At 38.4% G+C, this 27,795-nt stretch overlaps 1 protein-coding gene across 4 annotated transcripts in view; it reads left to right on the top strand.

Moving 5' to 3' along the window:
- The window catches only part of CPQ (carboxypeptidase Q), a 583,418-nt gene that overhangs the window by 383,978 nt on the left and 171,645 nt on the right, over positions 1-27,795 (top strand). For all 4 annotated transcript variants that reach the window (XR_015555979.1, XM_087447610.1, XM_087447609.1 and 1 more), the window contains exon 7: positions 12,884-13,085. Coding sequence is in view for 3 of the 4 variants with exons in the window: in XM_087447610.1 (XP_087303736.1) it covers positions 12,884-13,085 (202 nt within the window). In the remaining variant the exon portion in view is untranslated. The remainder of the gene's footprint in view (positions 1-12,883; positions 13,086-27,795) is intronic.

Genomic DNA, 27,795 nt, shown 5'->3' with positions numbered 1-27,795 from the left:
CTAATCACTTGCACCTCCTCAAACACCAGTGATTCCCTTGGTGCAAACTGCAGATATCCAGAGAAGTTTGGGGAGAGGTCTGTGTGCCTGACTAACTGCCTTTATTCACCTTTCCTCAAGCATTTCTAGTGTTCAGTCTCCCCTAAGTGGTCCTCAGGGTAGCCTCGCAGAATGAGCGTTATTTCCAACATATTTGATGCTATCTGCTACTGTAGGTGTTTTCCTCTTCTACCTTTGGGTGATTGCTGCTGCTGCTCATTGCTGTTCTCAGATGAGAGGAACTGCTTTTCTACACCTCCCTTAGCTCAGTACAGGTACCTATTTGGATTTTTTTCATAATCACTATAATTCCTTAGCCTCCTTTTATCTAAACTATACCTATTAAATTATCTTAAGTCTTCTCAAAGCTAAATTGCCTCATCTGTTTATTATTTTCTTTCATTTTGTCTGAACACTTTAAAACTTACAAAGTATGTGAAGCAGTTGTTAAAGCTCTAAGTAATCTCAAGTTGCATTTATTAGTTTCTGTAATTGAGTCTTACTCATTACACTGTGTGTTATTGGTCTCATGTTGTACTAACTTTAGCATAACAAACCTAAGGTTTTTAAAAAAAATTATTTAATATTTTAAAAATTCTATTTAAATGTCCACTTGGCTGTTTAGTTATTATTGCTCATCCTCTTCTTTTCCTGTGAATGATGGTCATTTTATTTTGGCAAGTCTTTCATGTTGAGCGTTCTCATCTTTGATGGTGAAATGACAATGACATAGCATCCACTAAGGATGTATTCAGCCCTGTTTTCACCTGGGAAGGAGATGACTTCTGCTGGCCAGACTCCAGAATAAGAGTATCTTATTATTCCATTATTGAAGGAAACTTAGAGGTTTTGCTTGTATTTGGATGATTGAAGGCCATTTTTTAAATTGCATCACTCTAAATAGTCTTCTGGGAAGTATTTATTTTTAGCATTTATAATAGATGTTGTAAAAACTTGTATATTTTTAAGAACTTCATAAAATATACACTAAAGATTCACCTTACGACTTTAGTTGTTAAACCCTATACTTTCTTGAGAAGATTTAAAAAAAAAACAGATTCTGAAAAACTAATGTTGCCTTGTCGCCAACACCAGCAACCGCATCAATATCATCACTGTTATCTTCACCACCACCATCATCATCCAAAATAGCATCTGGTTATGTCCTTGCAGGGTTTACATAGACACATATACACACACATATGTGTTTAAATGCATAAATACATATATTAATTCATTCACTCAGCACATGTTTATTGAAAGCCTCCTAAATTCCAGGCACTGTTTTAAACTCTGCCGTCATCTTGCTTCCACTCTAGTGCATCAAGACTGATAACATATCAGATAAATAAGTAAAATAGTGTGTTAGATGAAGAATATAAGACAGGGAGAAAAATCAGACAGTGAACAGAGATAGAGTATGTGGGGAGGGAGTGGCTTGAATTTTTGTTGGGGGGAGGGCCAAGGAAGACTTCACTGAGGGGGTAATGTTTGAGTAAAGATCAGAAGAAGATAAAAAAGCAAGCTATATGGATATCTGGAAGAGAGCATTCTAGGTAAGGTAAAGAGTTGTTGAAAGCTGCTGTTGAGGGAGTGTGCTCGGCATTCAGGAAATAGCAAGGAAGCCAATGTGCTTGAAGTGAGCAGTGAAGGGCAAGTAGTAGGACATGAGGTCATCAGTATAAAGGAGCCCAGATCATGTCAGGCCTCATGGCCATTTTCTCTGAGTGAGACTGGAACTATTGGAAGCTTTTGAGTGGAGAACTAACACGATCTGGATTAACATTCTAAAATGATCACTCTGGGAGCTGGTTTGAGAATAGACTGAAGGTGAACTAGAATTGAACAGGCAATAATCCAGGTGAGAAGTGATGATAGCTTGGACCAGGATGATAGCAGTGGAAGGGGTGAAAAGTTGTCAGACTCCAGATAGATTTTAAGGAGAGAGCCAACAGGATCTGATGGTGGCTTGTATATAGAGTGTGATAGAGAGGAGTCAATTGTGACCCCACAATTTGGGGACTGACCAACTAAAACGGGAGGAGTTGGGTTGAGGGAGTGAGGTAGAGATCAGGAGCTCAATTTTGGACATGTTGAATTTGAGACATCAGATACCCATGTGGAGAGGTCCAGTACACTGCTTGGTAAAAGAGTCTGGAATTCAGAGGAGAGGTCTGAAGATAGGCAGGGGCATGGAGTTTTCTCCATATACATGCTCCATCTGTATCAACAATAATGCTTTTCCTTCTCTGAACACTTCTGCCTCCTGTCTGGTGGAAGCTCAGCTTCTATACTCTCAACACTGGGATTGCTTTTTTTGCTCTTCAGGGGATATAGTGCCCTGAGAGGTCCTATCTCTTCATTTTGAAGATCCTCTAGACCCCAGAGTCAGCATTCTTCACAGGCCTTCTCTATCCCATCTTCATGAGCTTTGTTGGGAGTCCCTAACTCTGAGCTGTTCTCTCCCTACTCCTGATGTCTCTATCTCTCCTCCTCTTCCCCCATGGCATTGTAGCTACCAGCCCCTAAAAGCTATTAGATGCACCACCATGCCATTCAACAAGTCAGTTGATTTTGTTGGATAGGAATGGTTTTGTGGCTAATTTGTTCAGCCTTCCTTCATGTTCAATTCAATATTCTATAGACAACTTGAGGCTTCTTCAATCATAAAACCAAATAAGTGGTAACTCTTGCCCCCAGATTCTTCCTAGTCAAAACAATTTCTTCTATTCTTTTGGTGAAGAATTCTGGGAATTCAACTGAGCAAGTACTTAGGCATTTCAGCAGATACTAAGGTGCTTCAGGAGATGGTTTTGGCTCTACTTGTAGATATACTTCTGAACCCACTTCAGCAGAAGAGGGATGATCTAACACATGGGCAAGATTACAAATCAGACTCTTTAATTTTTTAAATGATAAAATTCCAACGTTCCCACATATCAAGGTTATATATAAACCCGCAAATCTCCTTTGAAGCAATAAAATAGAATGTTCACTGATTCAACAAATATTTATTGACCACCCGTTACATGTTCTTGGTGCTGTTTCAGGCACCCTGTCATTAGAGAGTTCCCTGTCATTAGAGAGACCACATTCTTCCAAATAGGACATACTTATACTAAAAATATATTTATTGTTTACCTCAAATTCAAATTTAACTGAATTTCCTGCATTTTATCTCGTCACTGAGGCTGCAGTCATCTGGCACCATAGCTAGGCTGGATGGTCAAAGATGGCCACACTTACATGTATGGAAGTTGGGGCTGGCTGTCAGCCTGGCTGCTCTCCCCATGTGGTACTTCAACCCGAATGAGGGTAGCCCAGGCTTCTTTACATGTCAGTCTTAGGGCAGCAAAATGTCAAGGTGGCAGCTGTAAGACTTCTTGTGGCCCATGCTCTGAAGTCACATGTGGTCACTTCTGCCAGAGTCTGTTGGTCAAAGCAAGTCACAGAGCTGACTCAGACTCAGAGACTTGGGAAAGAGATTGCACGTCTTAATGAAAGGAGTGGCAAATTCACATTGCAAAAGGACATAGATAGAGGGAAGGGAGGGACTTATAGCCATTAAATAATCTATCACAAGTAGTAAACACAGCATAAAAGTCCCTGCCATCAGAGACCGAACATTCTTCCAGGAAGAGACAGACAATAAAGATAAACACTTATTGCTGATATAAAGGAGAAAAATAAAGCAAAATAAGGGGGCTAGGGAGTGCTATGAGGAGTGTTGAGGGAGGTCTTCTTTAATATAATGTGGTCAGGAAGACTTCCCTAAGAAAAGGACATTTCACAGAGCCCTGAAAGAGGTGAGAGATAGCCAGAGGAAGAGGGTAACAGTGAGAGGAAGTAGCAAGTGCGAAAGCTCCAGGACCTAAGCATTATTGAGGAACTGAAGGTGGTTGAAACAGTGAAAGTGAGGTGGAGATCAGTAGAAGATGAGGTCAGAGAAGTTATGGAAGGTCAGGCTCTGTTACATCTAGGACTTCACAGGCGAATATAGGACTTTGCCTATAAAGCTTCCATCACCTGAGTGAGATGGAAGCCATGTGGAGGGTTCGAGAAGAGGAGTAGCATCATTTGACTTAGATTTTTTAACAGGATTACTTTGGCTTCTGTGTGGAGAATAGGCTGAAGGATGGCAAGTGTTGAAACAGGGAGATAGTTAGGAAGCTACTGCAATACTCCAGGCGAGGGATGATAGTGGCTTGGACTGGGTGAGAACATGGAGCTGGTGAGTTGTTGGAGAGTATGCCTATTTTGAAAATAAAGCCAAAAGGATTTGCTGATAGATCATATTTTGGGTGTAAAAGCAAGAGAGGAGTCAAGAATTTTTGGCTGTTAAAATGTTTAGACTCAGCAACTAGAAGGATGGATTCACTGTTTACTGAGTTGGACCCTCCTTTTATAAGAGGGAGGCAAGAAGATCAAAGGAGGAAGAAGGCAATATGATGACAGAAGCAGGAGACAAGGCAATATGATGACAAGTCATGAGCCAAAAACGAGGGGAAGCTTCTAGAAGCTGGAAAAGGCAAGGAAACGAATTCTCCCTTAGAGCCTCCAGAAGGAACCAGCCCTGCCAACACCTTGATTTTAGCCCTATAAGACTCATTTCAGATTTATGACCTCCAGAACTGTAACAGAATAAATTTGTATTGTTTTAAGCCACTAAATTTGTGGTAATTTGTTACAGTAGCAATAGGAAACTAATACATGATTAGACATTTAATTGAAAATGCTGAGTAGCTGTTAGATATGAGTCTGTTGTTCAGGAGAGAAGCATGGAGATATGAATTAAAGCTCATCACTATATAGATTTATTTAAAACCATAACACTGGATGAGAGCACCAACAGAGTGAATGTGGATAGAGAAAAGAAGAGGCCTTTGGACTGTTTTGACCACTCCAACGTCTAGAAATCAGAGAGATGAGAAAAGTAACCAAGGAAAATGAGGAGTATCCCGTGAGACATGAGGAGAGCCAAGAGTTTGAAGTCCCAGAAGCCAAGGGAAGAAAGTGTTTGCAGCAGTAAGCAAGTGTCAAATGCAGCTCCATCAAATATTTGCAATTTAATGCTCACTAGTGATCTCAATCTTGAATTTTTTGCTAACTCCTACAAAAATTCTAAGAGGGACAACTGATATTTAAGAGTGGGATACTCTATAGAGCATGTATATATTTTTTATTTTAGAGATTGCCTAAGCTCTGGTCCTCTGTTAAAAAGCTGGACATATCTGGACAACATTATTTGAATGCTTAGAATACTATCATTCATTCATTTATTCATTTGACAATTGTTATCAGATGCCTCTTGGCTAGGCCCTGGGGGTGCACTAATGAACTAACAAGATCCCTGTTCTCATGGGAGAATTTCCAATTGAGGGGCTTTGCTTAGGCCAAACATCACCTCCTCTCTCAAGCTCTCTCCAACTTTTTCCAGTATTTGCCCTACCTGCTTTGTATGTATCTCTTTCATAGAACTCATCACATTTAATGTAACAGCCAGTTATTCCCTCTGCTGGTAAACTCTGCCCTCCCATAAGGAAGCAATCCTATCTTAGTTATCTTTATAAACAAATTCCTTCACAGGTAGGTTGGCAATATGGTCTATTATTTAAACCAGGAAACATTTGCAAGGGAAAGGAGGAACCACTAATAATCATACCAAGACAAAGGATGTAAAGTGGGACTGCCCAGGGCAGACAGGGATGTGTGGTCACCCTGTTCTTTGGTTTCTGTCTCAATAACTGTTGAATAAATACAGTTTGCTCCCTGAAGAAACACCTTTACTGAAATATGACTTAATATTTTGATTTTTGCTTTAACTGAGGATCAATATGTAGGAAGTAGTATTAGGAAAAGTGTTTCTGCCTCTTTTGTAAACTGTTACTAGAGACTCTGTTCGTTATTTTGTTCATTTTCCTCATGTAAAGAGCAATAATAATTCCTCCTGGAATTGAATGCTGGGAAAATTGTTGCTTTTTTCAAGGAGCTGGTGGTATGCTTTCTTTTCCTAGATAATGGGTGTTCCGTACTACATCAGCCTTCCCTCTCCCTTGGCAGCATGAGCTAGAGCTAAATTATATCCTCAAATTGCTGTTGGGTATCATGTCAGATTTTCCCAATTGTGACTTTCTTTTTCCTCAAATGTTTTTTGAGCACCTACTATGTGCTGAGCTCTATTATTTAAGCTGGAGATATGGCAGAGAGCCACACTGATTTGATCCCTGCCTTCATGGTATTTCTTGGTTCTTGAGAGTTTACATACTTTTTAAATATGGTATTAGGATCTTTTCTTATAGAAAGCCTTGAATTTTTTCAGGGGCAAGGTTGGTATAAAAAAACTAATTGAATAAAGTGCAACAGTGCAGTATAGTAGGTGGGGGTGTGGGGTGTTAGGAATGGAAGGCTGGGGAAGAGGTGGGGCATGAAGTCGCTTGAGCAGAACAAGAGCCTTGAAGCTCATAAATGGGTATTATTGTTTTTCAAGAGGTTTCAGATCCACTATTGTGCCTTTGAGAGAGAAGGAAAGGCTTACAAAAATAAAATTACTTCTGAAACTGTGTTTAGCATCTTTACTGAGATCAGTCAAGAGGGCTTGATCAAGTAAAGCAGATGAGGATATTGTCATAATCCAAAAATGCTGTGCTTGTCTGTAGGCTATAGAAAAAGAATTAGTGATTAATTGCATTTTAATATGCTATGCCCTAGGATTAAATGGATATTTGGGTTCTAGAATATAGAGTAGCCTATTTTTGCAGGAGAAGAAAATAAATACTGTATTTTTAAAAGAAATAACCTGTCTACTTATAAGAGGATGAACTCAGCTGTCTGTTATAACCTTAGAAAGGGACTTAAAGAAGCTTCTGTAGTCTTCCCAGCCAACACAAAGGGATTAGAAATCAACCAGAAAGCACTGTCTTGGCTGGTAAAACACCACTATCAAAAACAAGAAACATGTCTTTATATTTATTTAGCATGTAACAGTGTCAAAGAAGGAAGGTCAACTGAAGGAAGGGTTCCTCGTATAGGCAATTTAGTTCTTACAGTTTGAGCCTGGGGAAGGATGGGTGTGTAGTGGGTATGAGAGGAGAGACTGACAGGGAGATACCATGAGAGGGAGGGGTTGAGAGGGCTAGAGAATGAAAGAGGCAGAGAAGGCTGCTTTCACAAAGCCAGCTGTGTTTGAGATTTCTCTTCTACAACTGCATATTGAAATGTATATGAAACTAGAAACATGAAACACTTGACCAATATATTATACTAAAGGAATCAAAATTTCATTGTGGAGCTATTGAGTCTCCCTGATTCTAACTATTGATTATGTTGCTTCAACATAGAGGAATAAAATTAAAAACTGAGATTGACATTAACTTGCCATATAAGCCTTTTTTAAGTCTATTTACCAAATTCCCTAGATATTGCATTCTTTTTATTCCTAAAAGAAATGTGAGTACAGTCAGATATCCTATATAATATAAAGAAAATTCTTATTTCTTTTAGCCTATGTTTATACCATATTTTCAGCCTTCTGGCTCACTATTGTTACCATAGTGATGTTTATATACGGATCATGTATTTTCAGTAACTTTAAGGGCTATCTGTGGACCTTAACCAGCTCAAGAGGAGAATTCACTGAAATCTAGAGTGCTTCAAATCATATTGTAAAAATTGGATTGCCTGAAAACAGAAGTTTGTCTCACAATAGAATCCTTCTGTGCATACACAGAGAATGCTAGGGCTGGAAAGGGATATCCACAAGCCATTTATTCTGTTCCCATCTCCAGGCAGAATGGTGGCTAAACCGCAATAGGTGTCTGCAATGTTAGTACTAATGTAACTTACCCAAGACTGCCCATTTCCCCAAGCTGCAGCCAGTTTAGCTGTCAAATAAAAATAACTTATGGCACTCCACCTTGTCATCATGCCTTTCCTGGCTCTCCCTTGGGGACTCAAGGCTATTCAAAACTGAATGCTAGAGACTGTCAGAAACAAAAGTATGAACTTCGGGGTAGACCTAACCAGAAAGTAAAACGCATTCTTGGCTTTGCACAGCGGGGAGAAACCTCTCTACCTATCATCCAATCATGACAGCTGTCTGAGCTGAAGCTCTGTGATGAACACTCAGCCACCCCAGCTCTACCCCTTGACCTGGGAATTCCAGGGTCACTGGCACAGCTGGAAAAGATGATTGCAACAATTCAGCACACAATATCATAAGATGGTTTGCTTCTGAAAACTTGTTTTGAGCCTACCACCTGACCAAACAGCATCACCACCATCACCTGTAAGATATTAACGTTTACTGGGGCAGGAAAGTGGTACCGAGACTATTGCCCTGTGTCAGGGCGGGGTTTACTTCTTTGAAGATTGAATTGAGGACTTACATGATTAATTCCAATAATTAGGAGTCTCTTTTGCCCTTCATTTGATTTTGGGATTGCGATGTCACTTTTGGTCAAAACCAAGGACATGTCACGTAGGTTATAAGAAAATAAAAGCTTTAAAACAAAGAAGAAGCCAAATTTGGGGGTAGAGGAGATATTGTTGGAGTTGGGTCTATATTTCTGAAGAAGAATTGCCTGGAATTTTATAAAAGCAAAGAATACAAACATCATCCTTGTGTTTATATTAGAAGTAAGCGTTTTAAAACATGCAATACGTATTTTAAACACTTTTCTTCTTTTTAATCTTGCATTGCACCCAAAGAATGCTAATGGTTACCAAATTGTTCTTTGGCAGAGCAAGCTGACCCTTAAAAGAAAGAAAAGAAGTGTTATGGGACACGTTTTTAGCACAAGAGAAAGTTATGAATCCTCAACGCTGTACAGATGTTAACTGATCCAATGATCCCAACCTAGGAAGAGACCTGGGAGCTTTTCTCTACATTGCCTTGTGTAGATTACGTGGCAACGAACAACAGTTTCCATGGCTCCTAATAAAGAGATGCTTCTCTTTATTAAGAGAGCAAAGTGGGGGGTCTATAGATAATACCTGAGCTTATCTTTGAGCTGCCCAGCCTCCTCATCTATATGTCTCCGCTTGTCTCAGTCACTGCTGGTTATCTCAGCAATAAAGCATTCAGTATCTAGAAGCAGGTTTCTTCCTACACCCTGTAAACAGGAGGACAGATATCTTGTTATGTGTGCTAAAAGGGTTGAGTGAAACCAGCATGGCTCTGCTCTGCTGCCACCAGCTCTAATCAGGTTTTCAAATCTACACTGTGTCCCCCATGACTCACAGCATAGTAAGGAACACGGATGTTTGTGATGACACATTCCTGAGAAGCAGCAGATCTAACAGCCCAGTGACCCGGCTTATTCCTTGCAGTTTCTTTGTGCAGAGATGTTTTGTTTTCCCGGCTCTTTCACCATGTGCTAACAATTAGACAATGACTCCATAAATGAGGAGAAAAAGCAGTGTTATGGACGGTGGGTGGTTTGTTTTCTTAGTTTTTTATGGAAAACATATGGAGATGTTTATATATAAATAGAAAACAATAGAATGCTGCCATCATGTTAGCAGCAGCTAATAAAATTCTACATGAATAGAAATCAAACATGTCTCTACCTACGCCAGAATTCTGGTTTACTGACATCTGCACATCCTGTCTAATTCGGCTCGAAAAGATGTTTTATTATTTTAGGCTTTTTATTCCTAGTTGGAAGGAAATGGTGGAGCAAGAGGTTTTTTGTTTTTGTTTTTTTATTCCCCTCGTTGCTTAATCAAATTATTTTATTAGCAGGAACAATAAATTCTGTCCAAGTAGACCTTGTAATATCATCATGAGAAAAATTTTAAAACTCTCTACATTTGTTTCACTAGAGTCTCTGTACTTTTTAATTAAAAATGAGACCTTATGGCCTGACGGTTGGAGGTAAGCTTCAGCAGACAGGGCCGCAGAGGGGCTGAGAGCACAGGCTCGGGGAGGCAGATCTCTGGGTTTGAGTTCTGGCTGCACCGCTTACTACGAGGCAACTTTGGGAAAGTTGGTTAACCTGACTACACCTCAGTTGCTTCATCTGTGAAATGAGAAATATAATAGCACTTATAGAATGATTGTGAGCATTACATGGGATAAGCTGTAAAGCATTTCATACAGTGTCTAGCATGTAAGAAGCACCACAAAAATGCTACCTATCATCATTATAAGCAGCCAATAGAATGGTTTACATGGAGACCATCGTTGAAAATCTGAGAGGTACTAATGCTTAGTGGTAAGACCAGTAACAGTTGTTTATCAAGTGCTAATTATGTGCCAGGCTTGACAACACACTCTTTCTTACAACTCCATGAACTGGGTATCATTATTATCCCCATTTCACAGAGGAAGAAACTGAGAGATTACACAGATTACTCAAAGTCACACAGGCAATAATTGGCTAATCTGAGGATCAAACCCAGTCTGAATAATTCCAAAACCCATACTCTTTATCTCTCTACTAAACTGGCTGCCACATGTGTAACATACGACACCTTTGAAAGCTCCTTTACTTGTGTTATTTTCTATGTTCCTATCAACATCCTGTGACATTGCACAGTGGTATTCACAGACTGTGGAGTCCCCTGTCCCTAGGACATCTGTTCATTTGCAGTTGAAGAGGGCCATGAAGCCCTTAATGCACACTTCTTTAGAAGCCCTGGCAAGTTCAACTCATGCAACCACTTGCAATTTGGTCTACAGAGGTCTTTTCTTTGAAGGTACTCAAAGCTCCTTACTCGCGGGGTCATTATTCAAGCTTTGGAAAAGAGCATTTGTCCCAGCCTACTGATGGAGAAGCCAGAGGTCAAGGAGACATGACTTGGGGATGGAGGGAGAGGCCAGTCATCCCCCTTGGCAGCCCAGCATGTCAATTGCTGAGTCAGGAATAGAATAGAGTGGGTCCAGGGCTGTGTCCCCCTCACCAGGCTGCTCTTTAGGGTTGGGTCTAACAGCCAAACTGCTATCTAGCTCCACTTTTAACCTAAATAAAACACAAGTAGGGGTACTTTGCCTAATTTTCTTGTTGGAAGGATGGGATCTGCCTGCAATATGGGAACCTTTACTTATAAAGTTACCCAATTCTGTTTTTATTTGCAGATATATTGTGATATTTCTTTTCTCTTTTTTACAGGGAAGGGAGAGAGTTTAGGGTGGGAGGTAGCAGGGCATACAAGGGGAGAGGGTTAGGACCGCCAAATTACATGTCAACCTGCTGACCTAGCATCCATGTGCTAGTGAAACAAGCCCTGTTGTAAGACATTAATGCAAATATTTTGCATATTATTAACTCTAATGATGCTACCACCATTCAGTACCCACAGCTGAAAGCCGAGGTGACACTTTTTATTATAAATGCCTTGAGTCTGTCTCTGAAAATCACCATGAAGACAGAAATTCCTTAAAAGTGAGAGTGGAAATATGCAGATTTATGCTTTGTTAACCTTCTCATCATTAATAACAAAATGTTAGTATCCCAGGGCCACCTTGTTCAGTCCTATAAATGCTGGCAACATCCTCCTTTAGACTCCGCCATTGCTCTTTCCCTTGTAATAACAGTGCACTTCCATGGTGATAGTTAAGAAATCATTGTAAAAAGAAGTCTGTTTTAGGAAAAAAAAAATACTTATACAACCCTCAAATTGTTATGTAAGTGAAAAATCATTCTAATTCAGAACAAGCATTACTTATCACTCCATCCCATGCTAGTGATGGCAATGTGGAGTTCTGGAAAGCATAGGATTTCAGAGTCAGCTCTACCATTTACCTACTGTGTGACTTGGAGCAAATCACTTGACCTCTCTGATCCTCAGTTCCTTTTCTATAAAATAGCATCAACCATAAAGCTGCCTTTACTTTATGGGTTATAGAAGACAATCAAAGGAGATTGCAAATGTGAAAGCTCTCTGGAAGCACTGTACAAATGTTATTATTGATTTTTACTAGGTGAATAATGAGGAATGAAAGGCAGTGCCATCCAAGGATAGCTTGGGAATAACTCAGCCAAGGTACTAGTTAGTCAGTCTTGAAGAAGTGGATGGCTCCTGGGAAAGAGATGGCCTGGCCAGTTTGAAGGGCCTTAAACTTGCAAGTCTTAGGACTGTGTGGCAATTTAGTTGTGCAACCTGGTGAAAGCCTCTTATATTCTAAGCTCGTGCAGTGACAACATTGGCTACAGGAAATCACTGTGTGCTTTCTTACCAGACTTCAGTTGGAAAGAGTTTACAGACTAGCAGCAGCCTGGCAGAGTTGCCGGGGTTTGGAGTGCCATGGTTGTATACCAGAGAGAGCAGCCTTTCATATTTTGTTCTATTACCTCCCTCCCTGGGGATTCAATAGACAGAGGAACAACAAAATCAGAAACCCAAGACAAACCTGTCAGTTTGATGGCTTTAAGCTTCAGCAGAACTCAAAATTGAAACAAGATAGAATATCTATTTAAAGAAAAGAAGTGCAGAGAAATAGGTCCACTGGTCACACCTTCTTTTTCTGAACATGGCTAACACAATCTGGAGATCTGGAGGAATTGTATGCTGGTACACAGTAGGCACTTACGAAAATTGGTTGAAAGAATATTATTGCTTGTAGAAATAATTGAGTAAATTTAATATTGGGCTTTATATTTCTTTTATCATATTTTTTTATCCTTCCAAGTCAACTCGAGTTTGGCAAATCCCAGGATGAGTAATTGTGCATCTCAGAACAGTTAGGTAATGTGCGGACCAGACCCTAAGTCAGGCAAAGCACCATGTGTTTTGGCAATAACTGGTGAGGAAATAAAGTATTTGATTGTTGTTGTTTGATAGTTCCCAAGGAGAAAGCAAAGAAGCAACAGATATGAACCAAACAGTTTTCTCTTTTGTTTAGGCAAATAGTTCCAACTACAGCCTGGTGATGGAGTCTGACCTTGGAACCTTCTTACCCTCTGGGCTGCAATTCACTGGCAGTGATAAGGCCAGAGCCATCATGGAAGAGGTCATGAGCCTGCTGAAGCCCATCAATATCACACGGGTCTTTAGGGCTGGAGAAGGGGCAGACATTAACTTCTGGATCCAAGCTGGAGTGCCTGGTAAGATCAAAAGATGAAAATGTGTTCCTTATATACTGCTACAAATTTAAAATAAAATTTCTATTTTAACATGCCATAATGGATACAGGTAGGCCAGTTAATGCATGGAAACCCTAAGCTTTTGTCTACAAGGTATAATCTGATGAGTTCCAAAGTTGGGATAATAATGGTCGTTTGTATTTGTTTACCCATCTGTCTTCTCTTTCTAAATTATAAGTTCCTCACTTTCAGAGATTCTGATTTAATGGTTCTGGGATTGGGCCCAGAAATCTGTTTTTTTCCAAAACCCGTGTCTTTGGTGACTGTGGCACAAGTGATCTCATGACCAAAATTTGAGAAATAAAGTAGAAGGCAATTGTTGCTACTAATATCCTTCTAAATTCTAGTCCTGTGCTAGGAAATCTTCTCTGACCCAAATACCACAGTAACTGAAATTTACCATTAGAAATTTATTCTTTGAGGGTGGGGTACTTCCTGCTAATTATTTTTTTCCTAATGCAAAGACTTCTGTAAGAGGTTGGACATAAACTAATTTACCCTACTCAGTGATTTATCAGGTTGATGTTTTTAAGACAAGTGCTGGGCAGGGATGAAATTATGTAATAGGAATATGCCTGGGAGGTTATAGGACTAGAAAGTGGAACAGTCTTATGGAAGACAAATTTATACTATTTGACAAATTTGCTCCAGACTGGCCATGGGAAAGGGGTATTGATGATATTAAGCATCTATGACCTGAGGTTGTTCCCTCAACACCATTATATCCATAATCAAAAACATTGTTAAAGGATCTATTTGCAAATTGTTCCATATTTGTATTATGCAATTAGGAAGTCCAGCTTTTGAATAGTTTTACCATTACTGTTTCCAGAACCATTTCTGTGGCTACAAAACATTTCACAGGATAAAAAAAAAAGAGTGTCTCTCTAGATCCACCCCATCCCAGCTATTTTTTTTTCAGCCTGTGAAGTAGATTTCACCAACAGCGTACTGCGTGGATTTGATTTTTAAAAAGCTTATTCTTGAGATATTTTAGATTTTTCTAAAGCATATTTTATATTTTAAGGTTTATAGTAGTCTTTCATAACTAAAAATAGAAGAAACTTTCCTTTATCCTGATACAAGGACCCAAATGCTTTCCAGTGGTTTGTATATATTTTAACCATATTTTGAAATATCAGAAAACAACATTTCCATCTGCACATCATCGGGCAGATCCAAGACTCTCTGCATGTATGTCATTTGTGATCGTGATCAAAGTCCAGGGAAAGGGACTGCAAGTTGTATAGAGTGATTTGTTTGAATTTTAGGTTTTTCCTGAGCCTTAAATTTTTCAGTAAGAATCTTCTTAAAATTTGAGAAAGCCAAATAAGTTTTCTGGGTGGTAGACATAAGGAAAAGACTGACAGATTGTAGGTGAAGTAGAGTGGAGACTGGGGGTGGTTAAATGGCAGGTGAGGAGATGAAACCAAAGGCAGAAGTAGAACAAAAAAACATGTACTCCCTCCTTCCAGGTACTTCTTGCTTTTGTTGCATTGGATAATTGAGAATTGGCTCTAGCTTTATTCCTTACATGTAGATATTCCATAAGAATGGTTCTGTTTGGAATTAACAAGTTGATTTTATTGTCTTCACAAAGGTAAGGAGGCCTTTCCCTCTTGCCGTGGTGGAGTGGGGAATTTGAACCCCATTATGGTTGCTTAAGTATTAATACGAGTTACAATTTATTGAGCTCCTGCTATTTATCAGACATCTAGGCTTTTTACACTGTCTTTTTTATCCGTGCAACCATCCTAAAAGGTAGGTACAATTATCCCTATTTTGCAGATGAAGAAACAGATTCAGAGGGACTAAATGACTTGCCCAAGGCTCTCCTGCTCTTAAGTGCAGAGGTCACCCTGAGAACAGGCCACTTTGGTTTCAAGGCTGGTGGCCCTTTTCCCACAATGTGCAACAACACAGGGGAGTCTGGAATGCTGAGATGGACTTCTAAATCTATGGCAGTGTCTGAAATGTTTATCTTATTCAGCTCTTGCTTATGCAAAGGATTTCAGTTCATTCCTGCTCCAGAATAATTTGCCCCTGGGGAAAGGAGTTTGTTATTGTAAATAACTACTTATTTCTTCTCACATTCTTTGTTCCACTCCCCTCTCTACCTCTGTAGATCAGGAGGGTTTATATAAAGTCAGTGGTTCATTTAGACTGCAACTGATGTTTCCTGGAATTCTTTTTTATTTCCTTTAGAGTATTGTAAGACCAAATTATTGCTGTTTTTTCCTATTATTATTGAGCTATCTTTTGATATTTCAAGTTTGGGCTATTCCTGGAAGAAATAATGGAACTGCTATGTTATAACTCTTATTACCTATTGAAAATTTCAGGAACTTTAGAAAAAGGTGAAGAACCATAGTAAATCTGAAAAAGAAAATAAAAATATACCAGTTGTGTACCTTGTACTCTTGAGGTAAACCTAAAGATAGGATTCAAAATACTAATTAAGTTTTGATTTAAATAACTGCTCATCTAACTTTTGAAAAATTAATGAGAAATATTTCCAAACTCCAACCTTCCTTTCTTCTTTCTCTTTTTCTTTCCTTTCTTCCATTGATTCAATAAATATTTATTGAGCCCCTACCACGTCCTCGGCCTATCAAATTTCTATAGTCTGATGACTAGGCCCCAATTTTTTTAATGTTCCATGTATACTCAATATCAAAATACTAATTAAGAACACAGAATTAAAATTCAATTAGTGATTTTCATTAATTAGAGAAGCCAAATAGATCAATTTATGAAAGGATCATCTTTGGAGAGGAGGGATGATGTCCTTCATCCATCTAGATGACGTCCATAATGGATAGGCTAACTATCAACATAAATATAAGGCTTTGGGGAGAAAAAAAGTTAAAAAAATAAGTATCTTAGATGTATTTTCCGCATAAACTCTTTGTTTCAGATGTCTTTATACTCTAGCCTTCTCCCATTTCTACTTCTTTCCGTACTCCTTCTTATTCTTCCCCTACAAATTTTACATACTCTTTAAGGCTCGCTTTGTATTCATCGGTGTCTGTGAATCCTTCCTTAACAGCCCTGGTGCTCTATTGCCTTCCGGAATTTCTAAAACACTTATGTAGCCCGCAAGCTGGCACTTGAGTTACACACTAACATTGTTCTTGGGTTACTAGGAGTTTATGTGCACCCTTCCTCCTACACCCAGTGATCAGTTCTTTGAGATTAAGGTCAGTTGTTTCTACTTCTTTGCCTCCTCTGTATCTCTTAGATTAATTTTGGGAAATATCTAAATTTTTGTAACTCTGCTATGAGAGAAGAAACAAAAACATAGAAATAATTTTTTTTTAATTTTTTGTTTATTGCAGTAACATTGGTTTATAACATTGTATAAATTTCAGGTGTACATCATTATACTTCTATTTCTGCATAGATTACATCATGTTCACCACCCAAATACTAATTACAACCCATCGCCACACACATGTGCTGAATTATCCCTTTGGCCCTCCTCCCTCCCCCTCTTCCCCTCTGGTAACCACCAATCCAATCTCTGTCTCTATGTGTTTGTTTGTTGTTGTTATTATCTACTACTTAATGAAGGAAATCATACGGTATTTGACCTTCTCCCTCTGACTTATTTCACTTTGCATAAACAAATGGGATTACATCAAACTAAAAAGCTTCTGCACAGCAAAGGAAACCATCAACAAAACAAAAAGACAACCTAACAATTGGGAGAAGATATTTGCAAACCATACATCTGATAAGGGGTTAATCTCCAAAATATATAAAGAACTCATGCATCTCAACAAAAAAAAAAACTAACAACCCAATTAAAAAATGGGCAAAAGACCTGAACAGACATTTCTCCAAAGAAGATATACAGATGGCCAACAGACACATGAAAAGATGTTCAAAATCATTAACTATCAGGGAAATGCAAATCAAAACTACAATGAGGTATCACCTCACGCCCGTCAGAAAGACTATAATTAACAAGACAGGAAACAACATGTGTTGGAGAGGATGTGGAGAGAAGGGGACTCTCATACACTGCTGGTGGGAGTGCAAACTGGTGCAGCCACTATGGAAAACAGTATGGAGATTCCTCAAAAAATTAAGGATAGAACTACCATATGATCCAGCTATTCCACTGCTGGGTATTTATCCAAAGAACTTGAAAACACCAATGCGTAAAGATACATGCACCCCTGTGTTCATTGCAGCGTTATTCACAATAGCCAAGACTTGGAAGAAATAATTATTTTCACGGCAAGCTTTGGGTCCTTCAGCTCAAGAGTGTGAAGAAAATAAAGGATGCTGAGAAAAGAGACATAGAGATAGAAAAAATATTAGAAGAATGATATAAATTAGACTAGAACAATTAGGATTGTTTCTCTTAAAGGAGTAAAGACTGAGAGAAGATGTTGAATAGTATTTTCTAGTATTTTAATGATTCTCATACATAAAATGGTAAACAGTTGTTCCCTGACTCTTTCAGAGCGTAATATACAGTAGTTTAAGAGGGATTTAGGTCAGTCTCCATTCACTCCAGACAGCAGAGAAGCTTTCACCTGATTCTCCCATTATGAGTTCCAGGTTAGAAGGAGAGGAGTCTATTTCTTTCTGAATAGGTCAATAATGGGATATAATCCGTGGTTCTCAGATGTCCTTAAATGCATCCTTCTTGAACATCTTCTTTCTTTAGAAACTCTTCCATAAAATAAACATTAAAGAAAAAAAATTAGATACTCTCTTAATGTGACCTGAGGGAGTGAGCCCACCCATATTCCATATCTACCAATAAGAGTTTTCTCCTCTGCTTCAGAATCTGAGAGTCAGCCTTTTTCTGATATTGTTGGCATGTGGTAGACAGTGTCCTGGAAAGAATGAAAGCTTGTGTTCTGGCTTCACAGCTTCTAACTGCACATGCTATCTTAGGCAAATGATGTAATTTTTCTCACCCTCACTTATTTATTATTAAGCATTCTTATTAATCATCTACTGTATAGCATGGGGAATCAGTAGTAAAGAAGATAGACATGATTCATACTCTCACAGACTATAGTATAGCCTAGTGAGTGAGACTTGATTATCTCATATTCAAAATGGGCATGGTGATCACCAAGCCCCCACATGTGTTCCTCCTCCTCCTCTTTCTCCTATCTCATTGACTGGCAGCACCATCCAGAAACCCCTCAGTCATCCAGGACACACAACCCAATGGTCTCCAAGTCCTGTTTACTCCAAATCCCTTCTATTTCTTAAACTCATTCCCTCCTCTCCAACCCCACAGACTTTCTCTCATCAGTACTCATTGATTTTCCTACGGCAGCCTCCTACTAACATCCCAACCTGCATTCTTACTTCCTTCCATCTAATTGGCTCACTGCTTCCAAAGTGAACTTTCTAAATTGAAAATCAGTCTATCAATTGGGATGCTTTTGGCTGCAAAATAAAATGGAAGACTCAACTCAGAATGGCAATAAGAGGATTTTTAATCCACTTAAAAGAACTCTGGAGTGCTTGGTTACAGAATGCTTAATTTAGTCATCAACCACATCAAGGACCTTGGTTCTTTACATTTTTGCACTGTGCCATCCTCAGCATGTTGACTTTTATCTTCAGGCTTGTCCCCTCATGGTCCCAAGTTGGCTGCAGTTGTTCCAAGCAACAAATTCTCACACATTGTGCAATAGTAGAAGAGAGAATGTCCATAATGGAAAACCCTTTTTAACAGTGAGGAAATCTCATCTAGAAGCTCCAAAGCAGATTTTTCCTCAGTCTCATTGGCCAAAATTGTAACACATGTCCATGGCTAAATCAGGCAGTGGCAATGGAGTGGAATTACCAAAATTGGCTTATTTGATCAAATTTTACTTCCTGGGCCTAGGGTGGGGCCCAGTCTCCACTGAAAAATGTAGCCTCCTGATGTATGAGAAAAACTGGGATTCTTTAGGAAGAAGATGAGGATTTCATCGGTAACCAAGTAAGAGTAGCTGCAATACCTGGTCATTTCTCCTCCTTGCTTAAAATCCTTCAATGTCTCCCCCTTGTCTTCAGAGTATCATGTCTTTACTTAGCATGGAATTCAAGGCCTTTCTTGTTCCACCCTCTGGCTGGTGTGCAGCCTCCTTTCTCATGAGTCCCCCACTCCTTTCTATCCATCTGTCATTCATATAAATCTCATTCATTGAAGTTCCCAGTGCACCCTGAGCTCTCACACTTCCTTGCCATTGGACTTGCCCTATTCTGTCTTCTTCACCAGCTAATTCCTACTCATCCATGATTCAGCTCCTTGTTCTCCTCTCACAAGCCTTCTTTGATGCCCAGTGGTCTGGGTAAGTGTACCTTGGATATGCTCCCATAATGCCCTGTTCACCTCTCCTCCAGGCACTTACCCTTTTCTTAGCATTGTGATTGACTATGAGTTCCTCAGAATTCTCAGTACCGGAGAAGAAGCGCTTGGCCTTCGACCAAATGTCCTTGAATCAAATGCTGAATAAGTAGGGTTTAAGTTTGTAGGGAAAGTAAGATAATGTGAGAGAGGTTTGTAAACTGTAATTCCATAACCATAAGTTACGATTACTTTGGTAGTAATTTTGCTTCATTGAGCTGTCCTCTTTCCTTACATATTGAAATGTTTTTAAAATCACATTTTAATTATTTCATCTTTTTGTGGTAGTTCAGACTCTGTATTGAAGTACCAAATATGCAGATTACTCAGAATTTCACATATTTTCCATCTTGCTTATTTCTGTCTAATACCTCATATGGCATTAAGCATAACTAAATTAAAACTTTCCATTTCTACATTTCCAAAGGCCTTTCTTCTAAAACTTTCCAAGAAAGGAGAAGATCAGGACACAAGTAGACAGGGTAATGTAAAGTAAATTGAAGGTTCAACCTCTGGACCCAGGACTCATATGTTTTCCAGTCACCAGATGGAATAGTGCAACCCAGCAGTTCTATGTCCCCTGCTGTCCCTAATTAAAAGATGCCTCCTTTATGGTGAAAACACTGTGCCAGTGATGTTTAGAGAGATTGATGCTGCATGGTGAGCAGACCTTACCCCACTGGGAACATGAAAAGGGCACTGGCTTGGTTTGAGACTGTAGCTCTTGTTTAAATAGCTGGGCAGTTTCATTCAATCAACAAGCATGTACTGAGTGCCCACTATAAACCAGGTACTCTAGACACTGAGGATAGAGCATGAAAAAGACTTACCAGATATCTGCTCCTGTGGAGTTTACATTGTAGTGGTAGCACAGGGTTAGAAACAATTTCTTTAAAAAATCAGAGGATAACACTACATTGTTGCTCTATTTTCTGCACTATCATGACCCAAAAAACACTATGACTTAAATTTCTCTATCTACTCTTTCCCGTCCCTTCTAATAATGTAGCCTAGAAAAGTTTTACTTCTCTAACTGCCCGTTTCAGGGTCTCAGGGTTAGTTCTTCTGGGTTCCCCTTCTTATGCATCTAACTTTCCATCAGTTTCACTCAATACTTTACAAATACTCTAGTTGACTCCCTTATGTAACACTTTGTTCAACAGGTAGCTATATTATATAAATTATGGAGGATACAAAAATAAGATATGGCCCCTTTTCTCCAGGAGCTCACAATTGAGGACTGACTGTGTTTTGATTTACTTAATAATCATGAAAACAAGAAGGAAGACTTCATCACAGAAAACTAAATAAAGCTATATTGAAATTTTCTAAGAAAAACAATCGAAAATTACTTGAAAACCAGTAGAGTACAAGGTAGCAGGATTTCAAAATTAGTTTCCTCTTTGTCAGCTATGTGAGCTTTGTCTATCCCTACTTTCAGTGATTAGACTAAAATTCAGTATGGCCTGTTTTATTATATTAGATTATTTTAAAGTATGCTTTTAAAAATATTTTATTACAGAAGATTTCAAACATATACAAAAGTAGAGAGAATAGTTTAATGAACACCCATGTACTCATCACTCAGCTTTAAGAATTTTTTCTTCATGGGCAATCTTATTTCATCCATACCCCAGTCACTCTCCTATATCCAGATTATTTTGAAGCAAATGCTCAACATCATATCATTTCATCTGTAAATATTTTAATTTGTATCTCTAAAAGGTAGGGACTCTTTTATATATGTACATAACTACAATACTATTATTTCTCCTAAAAATATTTTACAATCATTTTTTAATATCATATCTAATACATGGCCAGTTTTCAAATGTTTCTAATTGTCTCCAAACTGTTTTTTCCCCCACAGTTTTCTTGTTTAAACCAGGATTCTAAAAAGGTTCAAATAACACAACTGGTTGATGTGGTTGATGTCTCTTAAGTCTCTTTTAATCCATAGGTTCTACCTTCATCTTTCTTCTTTCTTGCCACTTATTTGTTATAGAAAGCAAGTAATTTGTCCTGTGGGATTTCCTACAGTCAAGATTTAGGTCATTCCATTCCCATGGAATCATTTAACATGTTCCTGCTCTCCCTTATGTTTCCTGTGAATTGGTAGTTAAATCTAGAGGCTTGATCTGATTCAGGTTTGATTTTCCTTTACTTTTTTTTTGGCAAGAATACTAATTAGGTGTCTCTGTTTATTTCCTTTAAGAGTAATGTCTAGTCTTCTCTCTTTTTATGATGTTAGCAGTCATTGAAGATTATTGCCTAGATCCATTGTTTCATTGGGGGTTACAAAATGGCAACTTTGATTATTAGTTGAAATAATTCTATAAAAAAGAACTTTCTCCTCATTGACAATCTGGTTACCCTGAGGTAATTTTGTGTAACAAAGGTAGTATAAATGTTTCATGCTTTCCCTTTATTTACTTTCTTTAAAACTGATTAGTTGGTTCCTTAGTATCCTCCAAAGATAACTAATTGGGTTATCTTTTACTATCATTGTTTACTAATGGATTTAAATATATAGATGTGCTTCATTCTGTTACAGTAATTATGCTTATTAATGCTCAAATTGTCCCTTCTTTGGCCAGTGAGAGCCTCTGTAAACTGGTTACTGAGTCCTTTTGACATGACCCTTGTAGTCATTGATAGTGTGACATTCTGATGTGACAAAATGTTCCAGGTCATCTTGTACGTTTCCTGCCCCAGATCTGGAATCAGCTATTTCTCCAAAAAGCCCAGTTTTCTTCTACTAGGTCACAGTATTTAGAGGCCACAGTCTGAACATTATGTGTGCTTATTGCTGCTGGGTTGGTTATTGTTTCTAGGTCTTTTCAGTGGAAAGAACTAGGAAATATAATTTTTTTCTCTAAAAAAATATACTGTGAATGATACGATATTTCCACTTCAAGTTCAGGACTCAAAGTTGTACTTTACCTCACTGATGTTATATCTGTGTCTCCTTTTTCCCTTGCCAAAAATCCTGGTTCTTTGTGCAACAATATAACCAGTCATCTGCTTTATCCCACAATACACACACAATTGTCTCAGAATAACAATACCACACAACCAACAACAGCATGATTATTGAAAACAGTTTGTTTATTGCAGGATTTTTTTTTTTTGTCTTTAGTATGTATATTCCACTAGGGATGTACAAATTTCTGTTAACCTATAATGCACATTACTCCAAATGTAATATCATTTTCATCTTTCATATTTTTGTCTTAAAACTTGAAGCTACTGATTTCTAAAATGTTTAAGTGCTTGTTTATAATTTTTCTTTATAAAATCGGAAACAGGATGCAGATAGGAATAATTATGAGACTTATTAAAATAATTACCTTGGAGTGCCATAGTTGGATCCTCGGAACATAAGATTGCCTGTTCTTTCTTCTTAGACATGACTTCAGACAATTTCATAATTTCATTCATTCATTCAAGAGATACCTAGTAAATGCTATATGACATTCAGATAAGAGGAATAAAGAACAAATTTAACATGTATTGAGTGTCTACTGTTTATCAAGTATTATTCTAGCTGCTTTACATACATTATCTCACATAATTTCATAAGAACCTTTTGAAATATACATTATTATTCTGTAACCAATTTTCAGATGAAGCAGTTGGGGCTCAGGGAGTTTCCTTTGTCCAAAGTCACAAAGCTATTAAGTGGAGAAACCAGAATTAACACATTGTCCAATGTCATATATAAGGTACATTCCCTATCCTCAAAGAGTTAATGGAAGGTTTAGACATGGGAAGAACAAAGTGCAATTGAACTTCAGGCCAGAGAGGCATTAAATTGTGTGGGACATCACAAAAGAGGTGACATTTCACCTGAATTTCAAGAAAGAATAGAATTTTGTTGCATGGAGGGGAAGTACATTCCATGTGAAAAGATGGGGATAAGCAAAATTGCATAGGTAAGAAAGTGCAATGGGTTCTTAAAATCATGAGTAGGCTGGTTTGGCCAAAGTTTGTTTAAAATAGGGAAATAGAGTTAAAACTGAAAAGGTTGCCTATGACCCCAGTTGGGACCTGAATGCCATTCTGAGTATTTGGAATAGCACAAAGCTTTTGAAGGTTTTGAACAGGAATGAGACATGATGGGGCTCAATCCCAGCCACTGGGCAGGCTCTGTCTAACCCACATCCTCCTCCTTTGAGAGATTACAAGATAAAATCCAGCTTCATCTGTCCACACATTTCATGGATTGGTCTGTATGTCCTCTAGCAATTTCTTGCTAAAGTTATGTGTGTTTTTTTGATATTTGGCTGCTTGATGTTTTGCCAAATTAAATCTTCCAGTTGGAGAGACATAGAGTAGTCCCATGAAATGCTGCACTGTGATCGGCAGTGATTGTTCTAGAATTCTCGGATATCAACAATGACATCTGACTGTAACTAGACATACTCAATCTGCTTATTGAACCTTCTTTGAGTCAAATAAGTCTCAGAGTATTGTGACAGCTCATCAATTTCTTATAAGAGCTCTGCTAAAAAATATGCTTATCAATTTAATTATTTTAACAAGTATGGGATTAGAAACAACCGAAAAACATCACAATTCAAGATATTTTGGTAAAATCGAGTAAGGACTTTTTACTATGGAAATGAGTTATATCTCAATTGTGTACAATAGACTCCTTAGTTTGGGTAATTTCATTGGCTTAAGATCCCCCCTTTGCTCAGTATTAAAATTCAAAAATGACCGCTGAACCTGATATTCTTGTACATTCCCCTCATGGGGATTTCTAACATAATAAATTAAGTCTCCCTATTATCCCATTTTTATAAGTGTGAGATTGCATAATTCATGATAATTAAACTTCCTTTTACAATATGACATTTTCTATCTTAATTATTCTTCCAGTTCATAATGCTTAAATCAAATATGATTGAGCTCTGTGAAATCTATTAGTTAGGGATCTTTTGAGAGCGGAGTGAGCTGTTGCCTATAATAGGACTAGTTATGAACTATGTCCTCCAGTATTCTTCCTTCCTTTCTTCCTTTCTCTCTCCCTCTCTCTCTCCCTCTCCGTTCCTCCCTCCCTTCCTCCCTCCCTTCCTTCCTTTCTTCCTCTTTCTTTTTGGTTGTAATGGCTGAAATAGTCTGCTTACAAGTGAGAGAACAGAATCTTTTGTAGAGATAGGGCATGGCCTTTATGAATACCCAAAACTATCAAGTTTGGGGAGGTTTAAACCTAAGTAAAAATGTTTGCTGGACACATCTTTACAAAATCCATATTTTTTGCAGAAGTATTTCATTAATTATTGTTAATGTCATATTTAAAGAATGAAGGTACTCATAGACATTGTTTTAATATCTTTAGTCAGCACTATACTGCAAAGCTTAGTAAAGAATAGGGCCATTTTCCAGATGGGTCAGTGATTCCACACTTACTATTCCTCAAAGAAGATTTTATCTGAGATACCCTGATAACTGTAGTCACTTGGCATGTTAATTTCAATTGCCCTGCCATAAGCTTTAATTTTTCATTTTGTGCTATTGTAGACCCAGTCAGAGCCCATATAAACTCAAGGTACATGTTTAGGTTACAGTTGTGGTTCACACCCTTGACTGCACTTTAAAATCACCTAGGGAGCTTTTAAAAATGTATCAACATTGGAGCCTCACTCCCAAAGCTTCAGATTTAATTGGTCTGGCTGCAAGGCCACAACACTTGCACAAGTCTAGGGAGCACCCTTTACCGGGAACATATTCATCCCTTAGGACCCCCAAGCTCCCGGGGCACAAGTCCATTGTATTCTATGTGAATGGTGCCTGCTGTACTTGTGCAAACTTGGAGGCGTAGAGAGAGGGCCTGAGCACACCTGTTTTCAGAAGCTCCCTCGGTGATTCCAATATGCAGCCAGACTTGAGAACCATTTTGGGGTATAAAATAGCTTAGACATTGTGAGTGTGGATTTAGGAGCCATGTAGAAGTAGATTCAAAATCTTACTGTAGTACTCCCTAGCTGTGTGACCTTAAGAAAGTCATTTAACCTCTTGGAACCTCAATTTCTTCATAAATAAAATGGTGATAATAACACCCACTTCATGAAATTATATTGAAGAAAAAATAAAGACAGTCTACGTGAAATGCATGGCACAAAGTTAACGCACAATAAGCCACTATTATTATTTCAGTTATTAAAGCACGATTTCTGTATTATTTCAGACTCCTTCAGTACTAAGTGATAGAAATCTAACTCAGACTACTTGAAGCAAAAATGAGGAATTTAAGCAAGCCGCAAGAAGGGTAGGGTTGGATTTGGTTTCATGGATTCTGGCATTTGAATGCTGTTAGGACACATATTCTCTCTCTCTGGTTCTTATTCCAACTTCTTTCATGGTGCCTTCATTCTCTCAAGCCAGCTGTCCCCTTAGAGGGTAACCTGTGAGCATAGGCAGCTCAAGACCTATCTTTACAGCATCCTAAGCACAGAAGAGGCAAGTAATTCATCCCGTCCAACTCAGTTGAAAAAATCACAGTGGCCCAACCTGGCTCCTGTGTGCATCTCTGTGGTCAAGATGTGTAGTCCTTAAAATGGGGAGAAGAGGTAATGTGCAGATGAGCACAGTAACCACCACAGTGACCGTGAAAATAAAACTGTTGAGACCTAATTCAAAATATGTAAAATACATAAAACCTCTGCCATCCTACGATCTATTAGCAGATAAGGAAGGACAGCAGTAAAGTCCCAGAAGCAATAAAGAAATACCCTGAATTTAAAACACCTAGTCTCTCTGCTCTGCATGACCTATACACAATAATCACCCCTAAGATGAATTTAGGACAAGAAAAAGCATTCCTTAGCTTCTCTGGTCTAGTTTACCTGAGACACTCAGGTTGGTTGGGCGATGAGGAGTTTGACAGGTTGATGCCAGCCTCCCAGCAATCTGCATTATCTAAAACCTGAAGTGTTCTCTCCTCCCCCTCCCACCCCACAGTCTCTCCTTACCCATACGAATGGGAACACTTAGCAGAGTTAGTTATAGCAACACACTCTACAGCTACTCTGCTGCGTATGTTCTCCAAGAATGAGGCAATGAGGAAGAACAATCACAAAAGGCCCAGAGACACCCTTGAACATTCGAATTGTTCTAGCCACTTACCTAACACTTGTGGTGGAGAGGCAGCAAGTGTCATGAAAGAGGCACAGAATTCATCACTTTAGAACAGTGTGCTTTTGACAAGTCATTTAACTTCTCAAAGCTTCAGTTTCCTGATCTGTAAAATGAGGGCAATAATATTTCACAGGACTATTGTGAGAATTGAATGTATTTGATAAGTGATAATGTATTCAAGTCAATTACACTCTACACAGTTCATCTTCAATAAGTGGTTTCAGGGTTTGGGGGATAGTTTTATATTTAAAAAATTACTGAAGAGGCCTTGCTATGGACATGCCTCTCATGTATTTAGACCCAGTAGAGAGGATGACTGGCATATACTTGAATATCCTAGGAAACATTGCAAAAGATGCACGACTATTATTGGTATTCACTGACCTCTGGGTCTTAGCACACTTACTTTGTGGTTACTTGGAGGAATGATGAAGCTGCTGGCATTCACTTCAAATCACCCTGCTACTTTCCTGGTTCAGTGGCATTATTTAGGAAAGCACCTAACTCACTTCACCATAAAATAGTGTAACACTTCAGAGAAGGAAGCAAAGAAGAAAAAGTCAAATATTAATAGCATTACTAGCTCTTCTATGTCAAATGATGCTTCTGGGGATTTTGAGGCCTCTTTATAGTTCCTGTTCAGCCAAAGTAAATTGACTATGGGTTGATAAGAGTTGGTGGGACGATTATATGAGTGAATGTGTAAAAGCCAACTGGCTCATGGCCAAGGATACAGATGGCATTCTAACTGACTCTCATGGGCAACATCAAATTCTAGATTATGTACTATGGACTGACTAGTTATTCTCTATTGGCAAGGATCCTTATCCCAAACAGTGATAGTAAGATAGTATGCATCAAAAAAATATATATAGTATGCATCTTCTCGACCTGAAAATGAGGGAATTACCTTTCTAAGCCTCTTCTAGTGCTAAGTCTCTATAACCAGAAGCCCATATTTTCCCGTAAGTGAAAATTGCTTTCAATGTAAAACAGGGGTGTTTTGAATGAAGGAGCAGTCTACTCATGAATTTCTACCTTTTAGGAGCAAGAAATGAAATAGCACAGAATTGCATTGTGTCACACAAACATGAATAAAGGTTAACTATGGATTTTAAATTGTTCAAAAGATTGGTAACTCAACATCACTAAAATGTA

Source organism: Ceratotherium simum, chromosome 23 (genome assembly GCF_057802395.1).
Source record: "Ceratotherium simum simum isolate JZ-2026a chromosome 23, ASM5780239v1, whole genome shotgun sequence".
NCBI lineage: Eukaryota > Metazoa > Chordata > Mammalia > Perissodactyla > Rhinocerotidae > Ceratotherium > Ceratotherium simum.
The sequence above is the reverse complement of the archived record's forward strand: the minus strand, read 5'-3'. Positions and strand labels throughout refer to the sequence as shown.